Here is a 14,067-nt window from a genome sequence, read left to right on the forward strand (position 1 = left end):
AACTGTGCTATTCTATCTCCAGGTGAAATTACTGATATACCTCTTGGAGAACTAGCTATAATTTTTATTTCACCTACATAATCGGGATCAATTACCCCAGGACTTATCATAAGTCCTTTTAATGTAGATGAACTACGTCCCAGTAATAAGCCTACTGTTCCTTGGGGAAGAGGTCCTTTTACTCCTGTGGGAATGATTTGAACTCCCATCTCTGGAGTTAATACTGCTCTGGCAGAGGCGCAGATGTCCAACCCTGCGCTCCCTCGGGTTTGTCTGATGAGGGATTTAATGGACAATGTGTCCTGGGCACTACCCTGATGGTGTTGCTGGGATCCTCCACTGCCCCGTATATTTGTGGTTGTGGGCCCCGGAGCATTGGGCCCCCCTGTCCGTTTTTTGGCAATGGAGCCTGATGCCTTTCTCCACGATATCTTGGATAAATACCTGGTCTTTGTCCGTTTTTTGATAAGGGAGTACCTTCTATGGTGGTTTGAGAACGGCATTCATTAGCCCAATGTCTCCCTCTACGGCATCGTGGGCAAATACCCGGTATTCTATTCCTTTGATACCTACTTTTGTTAAACCCTCCTCCTATGGGGCAATTCCTTTTAAAATGTCCTGTTTGTTCACAATCATAGCATGTTTTTGGCCTGGCATCTAAAGCCTGTTGTACTGCAGCTGCCAAGACTTGCCCTTGTTCATTAATATCTCTACATAATTTAATATATGTGTTTAAATCTTCATGTCTCCATGGTCTAATAACCTCTCTGCAGCAACGATTTGCTTGGTCATAAGCCAGTTGTTTTATTAATGGCATTGCTTGTTCTGTATCCCCAAAAATTTTGGCAGCCGTTTGAATTAGCCTATCTACAAAGTCAGCGTAAGGTTCATTAGCTCTCTGTATTACCTTAGATAGCTGACCTTGTAAATCTCCATGTCCTTGTAAAGTCTTCCATGCCCTAACTGCGTCTGCAGCAATTTGTGCATATATAGCAGGATCATATTCAATTTGTTGCCGTTGACCCTCATAAGGTCCTTTTCCTAACAACATATCTAGATTTCTTTGAGGGTAACCGGCTGCTGCATTTCGCCTAGCTGTCTCCGTGCAAAATTCCTCATTGGCAACCTTCCATAACAAATATTGTCCTCCATTTAGTACAGATTTACACATGCTAGCCCAATCTGCTGGCGTCATGTCCAAGTTAGTAATGGACTCGACCATGCTTACCGTGAAGGGAGCTTGGGGGCCATAGGTTGTTACAGCCTCCTTTAACTGCTTCACTGTTTTAAAATCTAATGCACGGTGAATTCGCTGCCCTCCAGCCTGTTCAAGTACAGGGCATGCTAATCTTTGAGGTCCTGTCTCAGGATCCCATTTATCAACTACGGGGTTTGAGGGCCACTCAGCTGTCTCCATCGGTGGGGCTGTTGGTTGAATTACGCCCTCTTGTGATAAAACGGAGTTAGTAACAGCCTCCTGTTGTGGCCTTTTTCCTAACAACCCCTTTTCCTTTAAATTTTCTTCCTCTGTCTGAGTAGCTCGAGAGACCTTCTCTTTTGCTTGATCTAAAATGTCTTTCTCCATGGTCTGAACCTCTAACAATTTACTTAACATCTTTTCGGTTTGTTTTTTACTAATTTCTAATCTACTATAAAGATAACGCAACCCAATAAGATAGCACAAAACAAAGCCGAAACTGAATGAAACAAAAACGGAATAAAAAATCATTGTATCAATTTTCTCTTCCTCAGGGCCGACAAACCTCAAACCTTTAGTCAACCATTTTTTCCAGTTTGCCTGAGAAATTTCTAGGGATAGGCAGCTTGAAACAAAAACAAGATAAATCAAAACAATAACACATTGTTTTTTGAATTGTTCACCCATTCTTTCGCTCTTCCTCAGGGGCGAGCAATTTCACTTACCTCTAAACTTCAGAAGTTCCCCGTAGGGGCCACCAAATGCCGCAGTCTGGCTGGGCACAAATGCCGCAGTCTGGCTGGGCACACAATCACGAGCCACCACACAGCTTGTAGATTCAAACAGCAACTCTTTATTCCCGAACTCACACCAGCCGTCTACAATCACGTTCTGGGGAAATCCACGTTCTCTGCCCAAATCCACCTCCACTGGGCTTCTATCTCCAAAATATACTGTCTGAATCCCGTGAGAACTCAAGGGGAACTCAGGCAGCAGGATACGCCCTATTCCCAGCAGGAATAATCTTAAACCTTAAACCTGGAACTTAAACTGGGAACGCCCTAAACAGGATTATCTTAAAACCGGGAACACCCTAATCTGCCTTGGTCCTTGAGCAAGGTCACCTACATTCAATGTCGCTGCAACATGTCAGCAACATGGGGTACGCTGGCAAGGAAATTGTCATACCTACTTGGCTAATGGCTCCCAGCACACTGGCAGGAACAAGTTGGGTAATGGTGATTGGTCAGTACAAAAGGGGTATTCATTTGAACTGATTGGTTTAAGCCACGAGGGGAGTACGTGCTGAACTACATGGTTTCCCAACATGTTATCAACCACCATAAACTACTGGGAGGGTCATCTGGCATCCCAGGTATTTTTCCTGTCTCATGCTGATTGGTAGTTACTAGGGGGTTGCTATGGGTCCTCACCTAGCCTGACTGAGTCAGGGACACCTGGAGCAGCAGATCTCTCCTGTTATTTGTAGTTAAAACAACTCAGCAGGGTGGGTATGTGCCTAGGAGTGCTCTGTGGGCCTTTCCAAGGACAAGGGTCATGCCCCCTTCCTTGGACAGGCTTTGATCTGAGATAGAGGCTGTTTTTTCAGAATGTGTCAAGTGATACAGATGAAAACCACAAAAGTATGGTATTCTAATGATCAAGCAAAGAAAAAGCTCAAGATGGATATTATCATCAACAGTGGAAGATAATTATAAATTAAGCAGTGATCATGTCACAACAGGACTATTCTGGTGACTTTGACATAAGTAATTTCAATAGAGTAGTGAGGACGAAGTCTGTTGAAATAGATATAGAAGAGAATGAGGAAATAGGTTTTCACGGTAGCAGCATGGAGGGAAAATCTATAATGCAAAGAGTGAAAGAGTTAGAATCTGGATTCCATAGTAAAGAGGGTTCTAGGCAACAAGCTGATTGCCTCATATTCTGATTTGAATCAGTTAAAAAAGGACTATGGGAGCACAGTGTGAAGAAGTTGTATAGGAAATCATTTGGTGATACTATGGGGTACTTTACAGGGGAGTCAACAAAGGATTAAGAGATCATATCAACACTGAGTATCCCTAAATGTGCAGATGTTAGCTAGGTGAGAAAAGGACAAAGCAAGTGATATCTGCTCCCTCAAATGTTGAAGTTTGAACATTAGAGAAGCACACCCAGGCAGGCATATAAAGCAGGGTTTATTTTAAAATGGGTAACATAGACTTCTCCCAGGAGGGAGACCGGCGCCATAGCTGGTATCCTGGTATACCCAGAAACGAGGTATTTTGCCCTTTTTATGTGTCCTAGGCTTCCTTTGTTCTCCTGCCCTCTTCCCCTCATCTTTCTCCTTCTGGCTTTTGTGACTAGGCCCAGGAATGCTTGGTGGGACAGCCAAAAGTTGGGAAATGGGTGGGCTGAAGGGGGAAGGGCAGGATGGAACAGCCCTGGACACATTAATTAACAACTTTATAGCTCCCTGTAGGGAGGGGCAATTCCTGGGACCGGTTACCTTAGCAGGGCAGGTTCTTGATAAGGGTGGAGGAAGGGCTCTGAAGGAATTAACATTCTTATCCCTCAGGGGACAGTATCCTACTTCCCAGGACTCATTCAAAATTGGCCTGACTAGATCTGACCTGACTCGATTTACCTATCTATACTGACTGCCTGTCTAATTCTGCCTTCAATATCAGTAAAAGAACCATGTTAGTGTAGTGGGCTGCCCCAGGATGGGAGTGTTGGGATGATGAAGTTTTGGAAAAACACATTTCCATATAAATCTGGAGGTGAAGTTAGAGGATAAGACAATTAACTGTATTTATTTTTATAGTTAAGGCAATAGGAAGATTTTTGATGGATTTTCAGTTAGTTAGAATACTAACACACCATTAATTCAAGAGAATTAACATGTTATAATTTTTCAAAGACTATTTTGACAGTAATTTTGAGAATACATTATATATATACCAGTCAAAGGAAGACAATTGATATGGTTAATGTTAGTAACTAGAAAAATATGAGAATGAGGTAGGGAAGTGGTTGGTGGTAGAGACAGAAAGAAAAAAAAAATCTATAAGGTATTTTTAGTCATCTCAGAAACAGTGCTTCATCTTTTTTTCTTCTATTTTTGGAGTGAATATTTTATTTTTTATTTTAATTAATTAATTAATTTTAATTAGGTATATATATAGCAGAATGCATTTTGATTCATTGTGCACAATTACAGCACAACTTTACATTTCTATGGTTGTACTTGATGTAGCGTCATACCGTATATGCAGTCATACATGTACCTAGGGTAATAATGTCCATCTCATTCCACCATCTGAATCTTTATTTTATAATTCTTCCCCCATCCCTGGCATTGTATTCCAAACCATACAAAGCAAATGTTTTTATTTTTAGAGGAGTTAAATCCTTTCTGGTCTAATCATGCTGAATTTGTATATAACCCAATAACATTGATTTATAAGAAAACATAACTATGTTAGCTTTTTGCACTGTGACCAAAATACCTGGAAAAAAATCTAGAGGAGGAAAGATTTATTTTGGCTCAGTTTCAGAGGTTTCAATTCAAGGTCAACTGTCTGTATTGCTTTGGGCGCAAGGTGAGTCAGAATATCTTAGCATAGGAGTGGAGGAGAAAAGTTGTTTAGCTCTTGCAAGCCAGCAAGCAGAGAGAGACCAGGGAAGGGGCTGGGGTCTTGATACAGTCCCTCAAGGCACAATGCTATAAGCACCTCATAGGGGAGTCAGCAAAAGTTTAAAGAGGTAACATCAACACTGACTGTCCATAGATACTTAGGTAAGAGGTAGGTGAGAGAAAGATATGCTGATAATACTAGTGATGTGAAAATCTTTTTTCAGATTAGTGTCTTCTAAAAAATGACAGAAGCCTTTAATGACTTCAGAGTAGGTTACATACTTAATTACTGTAGTAGTTTTCCTAGCAACACCCAGATGGCATCTCCCACTGAGGAACAGAGACTGGGTCTAAATTACCAGTATTCAAATCCCAGATCAGTTATTTTCTGTGTGATCTTGAACAAGACATTGAACCTCTTCTTTTTCCCCTTAAGCACCTTTCTATTTTTTAAAATTATAATTATAAACACATAGCATATTAATTGTACAATTTGTGGGTTTCACTTTGACATTCAATATATACATGATGTTGTGATAATGTGCACTTTTCAACCTACTCTTTCTTTTTCTCTCTCCTACTTCCTATGGTCCCATGGTGCCTTCCCCTGCCTTCTCCTTCCCCATTAGTCCCTCTTCTAGTTTAAGGTCTTTTCTTTCTTTTTTCTTTTTTTCTTAAGGTCCCACATATGAGAGAAAACATGATACTTGTGTACATGTAATACTTGTCATTCTTTCTGCGTTGGCTCTTTTCCTTAGCATGATGTCCTCTGGTTCTTTCAATTTTTCTGCAAATGATATAATTTCATTCTTCTTTATGAATAAAATATATGTATGTATATGAACATTTCAGTTATCTACTGATGGTGTTACCGCTGTTGACCGGTGACAAGTTCTTGCTTCCCCAATGTTGAAGAATAACACCAAAGAAGCACGCTGAGGCAAGGTCAGAGTAGAAATTAGAAGTTTATTAAAGGACAGCAGAAAAGACTTCTCCCGGAGGAAGAAGGGGACCCAAGAGGTGGAATCCGTGGAAGGGATGTTGTCTCCCCTTTTTATAGTTCTTTCAGTGATGGAATGTAGGTGGGAAGGCCCGAGGGGTGGGACACAGGTGGGCCAAAGAAGTAATCTGGTCAGGAAGGACTTCTGAGTCAGCACCTTTTTGCTGGGGGCTGTTCATTAACATTTCTTTGAGGTGGACTTTGGCCTAGGGCCTTTTTGGGACTTCATTAACATTCCATGAGTTGTCCTGTGTTTTCCCTGAGTCATTCTCAGCATGGTCTCCATTTTAGATTTCACTCAATATTAGACCCGATTTACCTAACTACACTGACTACCTAACTTTAAATCTGGCTTCAATGGGAACTTGGATTGATTCTCTATCTCAGCTCTTGTGAGTACTTCCGCAATAAATATGGCTGCAGATCTCTCGTCTGTTTACTGATTTCATTTTGTTCATATAAATACCCAAGAATGGTATGGTTGATTATATGGGAGTTCCATTTTTAATTTTTTGAGGAACTTTCACACCATTTTTCATAGTGGCTGTATTGATTTAAATTTTTTACCAATAGTGTACTAGGGTTCCTTTTTCTCCACATATTTGCAAACATTTTTTTATTAATAACCATCTTGATTGGAGTGAGATGAAATCTCAACATAAAATTGATTTTCATTTCCCTGATACCTAAAAATGCAGAGTGTTTTTTTTATAAATTTGTTGGTCATTTGTACTTAAGAAGTTTCTGTTCAGATCATTTACTCATTTCTGATTGAATTACTCATTTCTTAAAATTTTTTAGTTCTTTATAAATTCTGAAAATTAATACTCTCTCAAACATATAGCTGGCAAAGAGTCTCTCCCATTCTGCATGTGGTCTCTACACTCTGTCAATTCTTTTCTTAGCTGCATAGAAAGCTTTTTAATTTTATGCCATCCTATTTGTCTTTCTCTTATTTCCTGAGCTACTGGAGTTCATTCAGGAAATCATTACCTGTGCCATTTTCTTTAAGTGTTTTCCTCTAGTAGTTTCAAAGTTTTAGGTCTTACCTTAAAATCCTTGATACATGGAGTTGATTTTTCACAGGGTGAAAAATGGTGTTGTAGTTTCAATCTTCTACACATGGATATTCAGTTTTCTCAGCATCATTTGTTGAGGTATAATGTCTTTTCCTTCTATACCTAATTTTTCAGGTATTTTTTCCCCATACTATAGATTGAATGTAGGGCCTCATGAACATTAAGCAAGCACTCTAAATGAAGCTATATTCTCCAGCTTATTCAGGGATTTTATCATGAATGAATGTTGAATTTTATTAAAGGCTTTTTTGTACCTATTAAAGTGATCATATGATTTTTATCCTTGATTCTGTTTATATGCTGAATAACTATTATTGATTTGAGTATGTTGGATCGTCCTTGTATCCTTGCAATAAACTTACTCATGATATATGATCATTCCAATATGCTGTTGAATTGATTCCCAAGCCCTTTATAGAGAATTTTTGCATCTGCATTCATGAACAATGCTCATCTATAGTTTTCTTTTTTGCTCTGTCCATATCAGGTTTTGGTACCATGGCTTTGTAGAATGAGTTTTCAAGCCTTCTTTCACTTCTGCTTTTTTTTTTTTTTTTTCCCAATACTTATTTTTTAGTTTTAGGTGGACACAATATCTTTATTTTATTTTTATGTGGTGCTAAGGATGGAACCCAGTGCTTCATGCATACTAGGCGAGCACTTTACCACTGAGCCACACCCCAACCCTCACTTCTGTTTTTATGGAATACTTTGAGGAATATTGGTGATAGTTCTTCTTTAAAACAGTGGTAAAATTCACCACTGAATCCATCTGGTCCCGGACTTTTCCTTGTTGGGAAACATTTTATCATTCTATTACTTTACTATTACTTTAACTGCTTGTTATTGATCTATTTAGATGTTTTACATTTTCTTGTGGTTCAATCTTGGTAGGCATATAATGTCCAGAAATTTGCACATTTTTTTCTGGATTTTTCAATTTACTAACAAATTGTTTCAAAAAATTCCCGAATGATCCATGGATTTCAGTAATATCTCTTATAAATCCCCTTTTTCATGTCTAATTTCATATATTTGGTTCTTATTTCTCTTCTCTTTTCTTCTTCTTCTTCTTCTTCTTCTTCTTCTTCTTCTTCTTCTTCTTCTTCTTTTCTCTCTCTCTCTCTCTCTCTCTCTTTCTCTCTCTCTCTCTCTCTCTCTCTCTTTCATTAGTTGGGCTAAGGGATGGTCAATTTTGTTTATCTTTTCAAAGAGGCAACTTTTTATTTCAATGATCCTTTGTATTATTCTTTTAGTCTCTGTTATTTATTTCATCCCTGATCTTTATTGTTTTTTTTTTTTCAACAACTGATTTTAGGCTTATATTTTTTTCTTTTTTTTTCTAACACCTTGAAATGCATCATTAGGTTATTTAATTGAGAGGTCCCTCTTTCCCTCTCCTTTCCCTCTCTCTTTTTAAAAGTGTAGGTCCATATAGCTATAAAATTTCCTCTTAGTACTGGTTTCACTTTATCCCATAGTTTCTGGTATGTTATGTCTCAATTTTAATTTGACTGTATTTTCTAACTTCCTCCTAATTTACCCAATAATTCACTGACTATCCAGAATTAAACTACACTATTTATGTTATTTTGTTAATTATTTGACTGGATGATCCTTGGTAAGAGTGTGGAGTATTGAAGGACTTATCTCTTCCTTTATGTCCAGTAGTGTTTATGTTAAGCTCAAATTCGGGACCCCCAAAAGACCACCAGAGACCCAAGATCGATGTAAGCAGCAAAGAGGTGTTTATTGTGAGCTAGCTGGATCCTCCGCACACACACAGAAACAGGTGACGCTAAGAGGCCCCGAGCCCAGGTTTTGCAGCAGTTTTATACATTCTTTGGAGAAGGCAGGGACCCCCACATACATCATAGCATCTCCTAGCAAATCATCACACACCGCGGGAAAATCAAATAACAATTCTAAAACATGATTAGCACATTCACTGGCGGGAACAAGTTGGGTAGGGGGGATTGGTCACTACAAGAGGGGGATTCATTTAAACTGATTGGTTTAATCCGAGAGGATGTCCCAAGGGGAGTACGTGCCAAACTGCAGGGCTTCTAGTTTAGATACTGGTCACCACACCTAGGTGGAAGCCATCTGGAATTTCAGATATGTGGTTATCTTGGCCTATCTGTGGCTTTTCCAGCTTTTCCGAGAACTGTTTCCACAGAGCTTTTCTGTAGTTTTTTTTTTTCCTGACTTTAGGACTATAATAAGTCAGAGGTTAAGTTTCAGAGCAAAATAAGATCCAAAGCAGAATGAAATTGCTTAGGTCTTTCATTTATATATTTAAAATCATTAATTTTTGATTAAATATTCCTTTGATTAATATGTAGTGGCCTTCTTTGTCTTTTCTAATCAATTTGGCTTAAAGTCTCATAAAATATAAATATAGCTTATCTTGCTTGTTTTGGGATTATATTTGCTTAGAATATAAATTTACATGCTTTCATTTCAGTCTGTGTATGTCTTTGTCAGCATGGTGAGTTTGCATGCAGCAAATTGTTAGGTCATGTTTTTAAATCCAATCAGCTAATGTGTGTCTTTTTTTTTTTTTTTTCTAAAGAGAGAGTGAGAGAGAGAACTTTCTTTTAATATTTATTTTTTAGTTTTCAGCGGACACAACACCTTTGTTTGTATGTGGTGCTGAGGATCGAACCCAGGCCGCACGCATGCCAGGCGAGCGCGCTACCGCTTGAGCCACATCCCCAGCCCCTAATGTGTGTCTTTTAATTGGAGAATTAGAACTATTTACATTCAGGCTAATTATTGAAAGATATGTACTTGTTCCTGTCATTTAGTTGTTTTCCTTCTGGTTTTGAGTTGCATTTTACTTTTCCTCTCCTATTCTTCTTAGAAATTTGATTGGTATTTGTATTAATAATGTTTTGTATTCTTTCCTAATTCTCATATTCTTATCTATTCTTTTAGTGATATTTATTCTTTCCTGAACTTTCATGTTTGTGTTTACTGTTCTTTCTCTTCCAGGTAAAGGATTCCCTTAAGAATCATTTGTAATGCTGGTTGAGTTATCATAATTTTTGTAGTTTATGTTTATCATGGAAGGTCTTTATTTCAACATCAATTTGGAATGATAACTTTGTTGGGTATAGTAATCTAGGTTGGCAGTTGTTTTCTTTCAGAATTTGGAATACTTCATTCCATGCCCTTCTGATCTTTAGTGTTTCTATTGATAAATCTACTGTTATTCTGGTGGATTTGCCTTTAAATGTGACTGGGCACTTCTCTCTTGTAACTTTGAATATTCTTTTTTCTATAATGTACTTTAACTAATTGATCTATAATAGTTTGCAGAAAGGTTCTTCTTTATGAATGAAATATATGTATGTATGTATGTATACATTTCAGTTATCTGTTAATGGGTACTTCTACTATAGATGTTTGCATCTGTCCCAAGATTTGAAAATTTTCTGCTATTTTCCACTAAATAGGTTTTCTTTGCCAAGAGACTGTAACTCTTCTTCCGTATATATTCTTAACATTCATATGCTTGACCTTTGAATGATGCCCAAGATGTATTTTCTGTTTATTCTTTCTTGTTTTTCTTTATTACTGTTGAATGTTATAAATCATCTGACTTATCTCATGCCCTGATATTTTTTCTTCTAATGTAGTTCATTTGTGAGACTTTCATTAGAGTTTTCTGACTTATTAAGTTTTTCATTTTGAAGACTTCTATTGGTTATTTTTCATACTCTTATTGAATATCTCATTAATTCCCTTCATTAATTCATTAGTTGTTTTTCATTTTTCTTTTGGAATTCATTGTTCTCCAAAAAATAATCATTGTTTTTATATATATAGCATTTTATGTATTCTGTTATCCTGGAAATCTGTTGCTATAAGATAGTGAATTTGCTTTTTCACATTTCTTGTGTTCTGCTGACATTTATATATCTATGGGGGTGATTATCTTTTCCACTTTTGTTTGAGAAGCTTCTTATTAAATGGTATTCTCTTAATAATCAATAGCTTGGAGTAGCAGTTTGTTGTATAGTATTGTGTTTGTTTACAATTGGATTTCATGGTGTAATTTCCCTGTGTCTTTTCTGGCTGTAATTAGTGGGTTTTGACACATATGCTATATTGGGTCTGAGGAACCAGTTACTCTTTAGGCCTCACAAGATTTGTGTTCCTCTGGTAACTCAGGTGTGGCATAGAGCCCAGATATGTAGGGTGCACCCTGTGTAGTTACTCTTAAAATGAGAGTTGAAGTCTGTTTTAGAGGTTAGGGTTTCCACGGGCACTATTGAAATTGACTCTGTTACTTGAAAACAGTTCGATATTTACTGTTCCAATTATAGTGAGTACCCTAAAATAGTTGGTAGCTTAGATTCCACCCTTTGCTTTAAGTAGAAGTTTATGCCAGGGTTTTATAGTGAATGAGTTGTAGCTAGAGCTGCTCTTAATTCCTCTCAGCTGGGCTGAGAGTATAACTCAGAGGAATAGCATCTACACAATGTGCACAATATCCTGAGTTCTATCTTTAGCACCAGAAAGAGAAAGACAAAGGATAATAATAATAATAATAATAATATAGATAACTAAAATATTAAAAATGAGACAAAAAGAGGAAAAATAATAGAAATAAAAATAAAAAGGGAATGTGAAAATAAGAAAGAAGAGAGAATAACCCAACTAAAAATAAAAGTAGCCAGGTGTGGTGTTGCATACTTGTAATCTCAGTGGCTCAAGAGGCTGAGGCAGGAGATGGCAAGTTCAAAGCCAGCCTCAGCAATGTAGTGAGGTCCCAAGCAATTTAGTGAGACCCTGTCTCAAAATAAAAAGTAGAACTGGGAATGTAGCTTAGTGGTTAAGTGTTCTGGAGTTCAATTCCCCACCCAGTACCTCTCCCCTCCAAAAAGGAATAAAAGTAAAATATAATAAATGCAAGAAAAGTAATGAGATCCCAAAAGAAATAGTAATAAAATAATCAAAAAAGGAACAAAAACAGGTAAAAATTTCTCCTAGCTAAAGTGTTGGGGACACTTTTTTTTGGTGGGTGGACTAGAAGGTATGATTTTCTAAGGTTGGAATCTGTCAGGTGTGTGGGGGTGGGGGTGGGGGTAAGGGCAGTGCATTGTAACTGCTTTTCATTGTAGTTTCTGTCTGTCTTACCAGAGGAGTTGGGTGAAAGCAAGCTGTACCTCACCTTTATTGCTGAACAGCTTAAGGGAATGTTGACCATGCCAACATATATTCTCTCAGGAGGCTTTTAGGCTGCACACACAGGGCTGTTGCAAGTATTCTAGCCATAGCAGATCCTTACAATGCCCCTGAAAAGAGCAATTGAATCACTGAATTCTGTGTTTGAGAGGGTTTTGGGGAACTGAGCGATTTACTGGCTTTGATCCAGGTGTCATCAGACCTGGCACCTAGCAAAACGGTAACTGACTAATGTCCCTTTATATCATAGAGAGCAGGATTACTGAACTAGGACCCTTCCACTCCCCTCCTGGTGGTAACCAGTGCTTCCTGTAGCATATATTCAATGAGCTTGTGTTAGAGACACTTGCCTAAGGCATACCTGTCTCTTCTGGCTGCTACATATCCACTTGGTGCAGTGGGGTGTCACTGGCATCCTTGAGATGTGATTTTCCCTGGTTTCCTGATCCTTGTAGTGATTTAGTCCCTAACCACAGGTCTCTTCTGAGATGACTTCTGGATATGATAGTCTGATGCTTCCTCTAAAGCTAGCATGTTATTTAGACTCCAGGTCAGCTATTGATTAGAAATATTGTGGTTTTTGTTGTTGTTGTTTTTCCTGCAAGTGCAGCCTTCTGAGTTGCACTGTGACTATTTCTCTTTCACCTTTACCATCCCATTCCCCTCACTAAAGTGCCAGGTTCCATCTAGGGTATTCCTCTTTTCTTGCTTTGTTTTTCTCCTTAGCCTCTGGAATCTACCAGGTTTCATTTTTATGAGGTCAGTTTCCAGTGCTCACCCACAGCCTCTCAGCTTTATAAGCAGTTATACACCTGTTGCTTTATTTTCATCCCATGGAGGAGCAAATTAGTGCTGGTTGTCTCTATTTTGCATACTGAAGAAGAGGACATTTAATCTCATAATGACTATTTTTCCTGTTTTAGAATGAAAGCTTATTCAAATCTCATTGGATATTGGGAGATTTAAATGAATAAAATATGTAAAGTGTTTAGAAGAATGCCTAGCATATGGTAGGCTTTATATAAATGCAGTCATCACACCATAATTATTACCATCATTGTCATTACTCTTCAGAGAATAGTGTTGCTCCTGAGAGGATGCATGTAGGAGAAAGTGCCAAAAAACTTCAAATAATACTACAAAAAACCCTTAATTTAGAGACAAATTATTTTGTGGAAAATATAGTCAATGAAGTTTTTAGTAAATATAATAAAATGGTATTCTATTATTAATTGTGGCATAATTTTAATTAATTAATTAATTATAATTAATTCTAGATTTAAGTTTTTTTTTTAAGTACAGAAAGGCTTAATTTTTATTGTTCTTAGGAGTTTTTTTAAAAAAGTACAAATTGATTTTTGTTTATAAGTCTATTATCCATTTGAGATGTTATCTATGACCTTTGTTCTCATTTTAGTTCTTTCCATTAATATTAACTCCCTGTCTTACACTGCTTTACTTTTAGTGCCCTGTGGGGGAATTTTAACTAAACGTAAAGGGACTATTTTGTCTCCTGGATATCCTGAGCCTTATGACAACAATCTAAATTGTGTATGGAAGATCACAGTACCAGAGGGAGCTGGCATTCAAGTAAGGATATTTAATTGTTTTTTCCCTTTTGCTGTATATTGCAATTCATATGTTCAGAGATGATAGAATGGATATTATTTCTAAAAGTTCAATAAGTGGTTTTGACTGACATGTCTGAATTTAATAGAAAGATATTTGTTATTAATACTTTTCACCTGTAAGAAACAGAAAGCCAATTCAAGGTGGGACAAGCTATAAATGACATTACCACACACAACATGAAACCTTGAGGTAAGATGATTCAAGGGTTGTTTATTTCAAATCTGTGTCATTCCTGACCCAATTATTTCCCTCTCTCTGTTCTATCATCCCTAAAATGTTGATTTCTGTTTGATTTTTTTTTTCCACGTGATCTTGAGAT

At 37.5% G+C, this 14,067-nt stretch overlaps 1 protein-coding gene across 3 annotated transcripts in view; it reads left to right on the forward strand.

Annotated features, from left to right (window-relative positions):
• Positions 1 to 14,067, forward strand: part of Csmd3 (CUB and Sushi multiple domains 3) — a 1,133,871-nt gene that overhangs the window by 991,252 nt on the left and 128,552 nt on the right. For all 3 annotated transcript variants that reach the window (XM_027947308.2, XM_027947313.2, XM_027947317.2), the window contains one exon: positions 13,582 to 13,706. In XM_027947308.2, the coding sequence (XP_027803109.2) occupies positions 13,582 to 13,706 (125 nt within the window). The remainder of the gene's footprint in view (positions 1 to 13,581; positions 13,707 to 14,067) is intronic.

This window comes from Marmota flaviventris, chromosome 15 (assembly GCF_047511675.1).
Source record: "Marmota flaviventris isolate mMarFla1 chromosome 15, mMarFla1.hap1, whole genome shotgun sequence".
NCBI classification, from domain to species: Eukaryota; Metazoa; Chordata; class Mammalia; order Rodentia; family Sciuridae; genus Marmota; species Marmota flaviventris.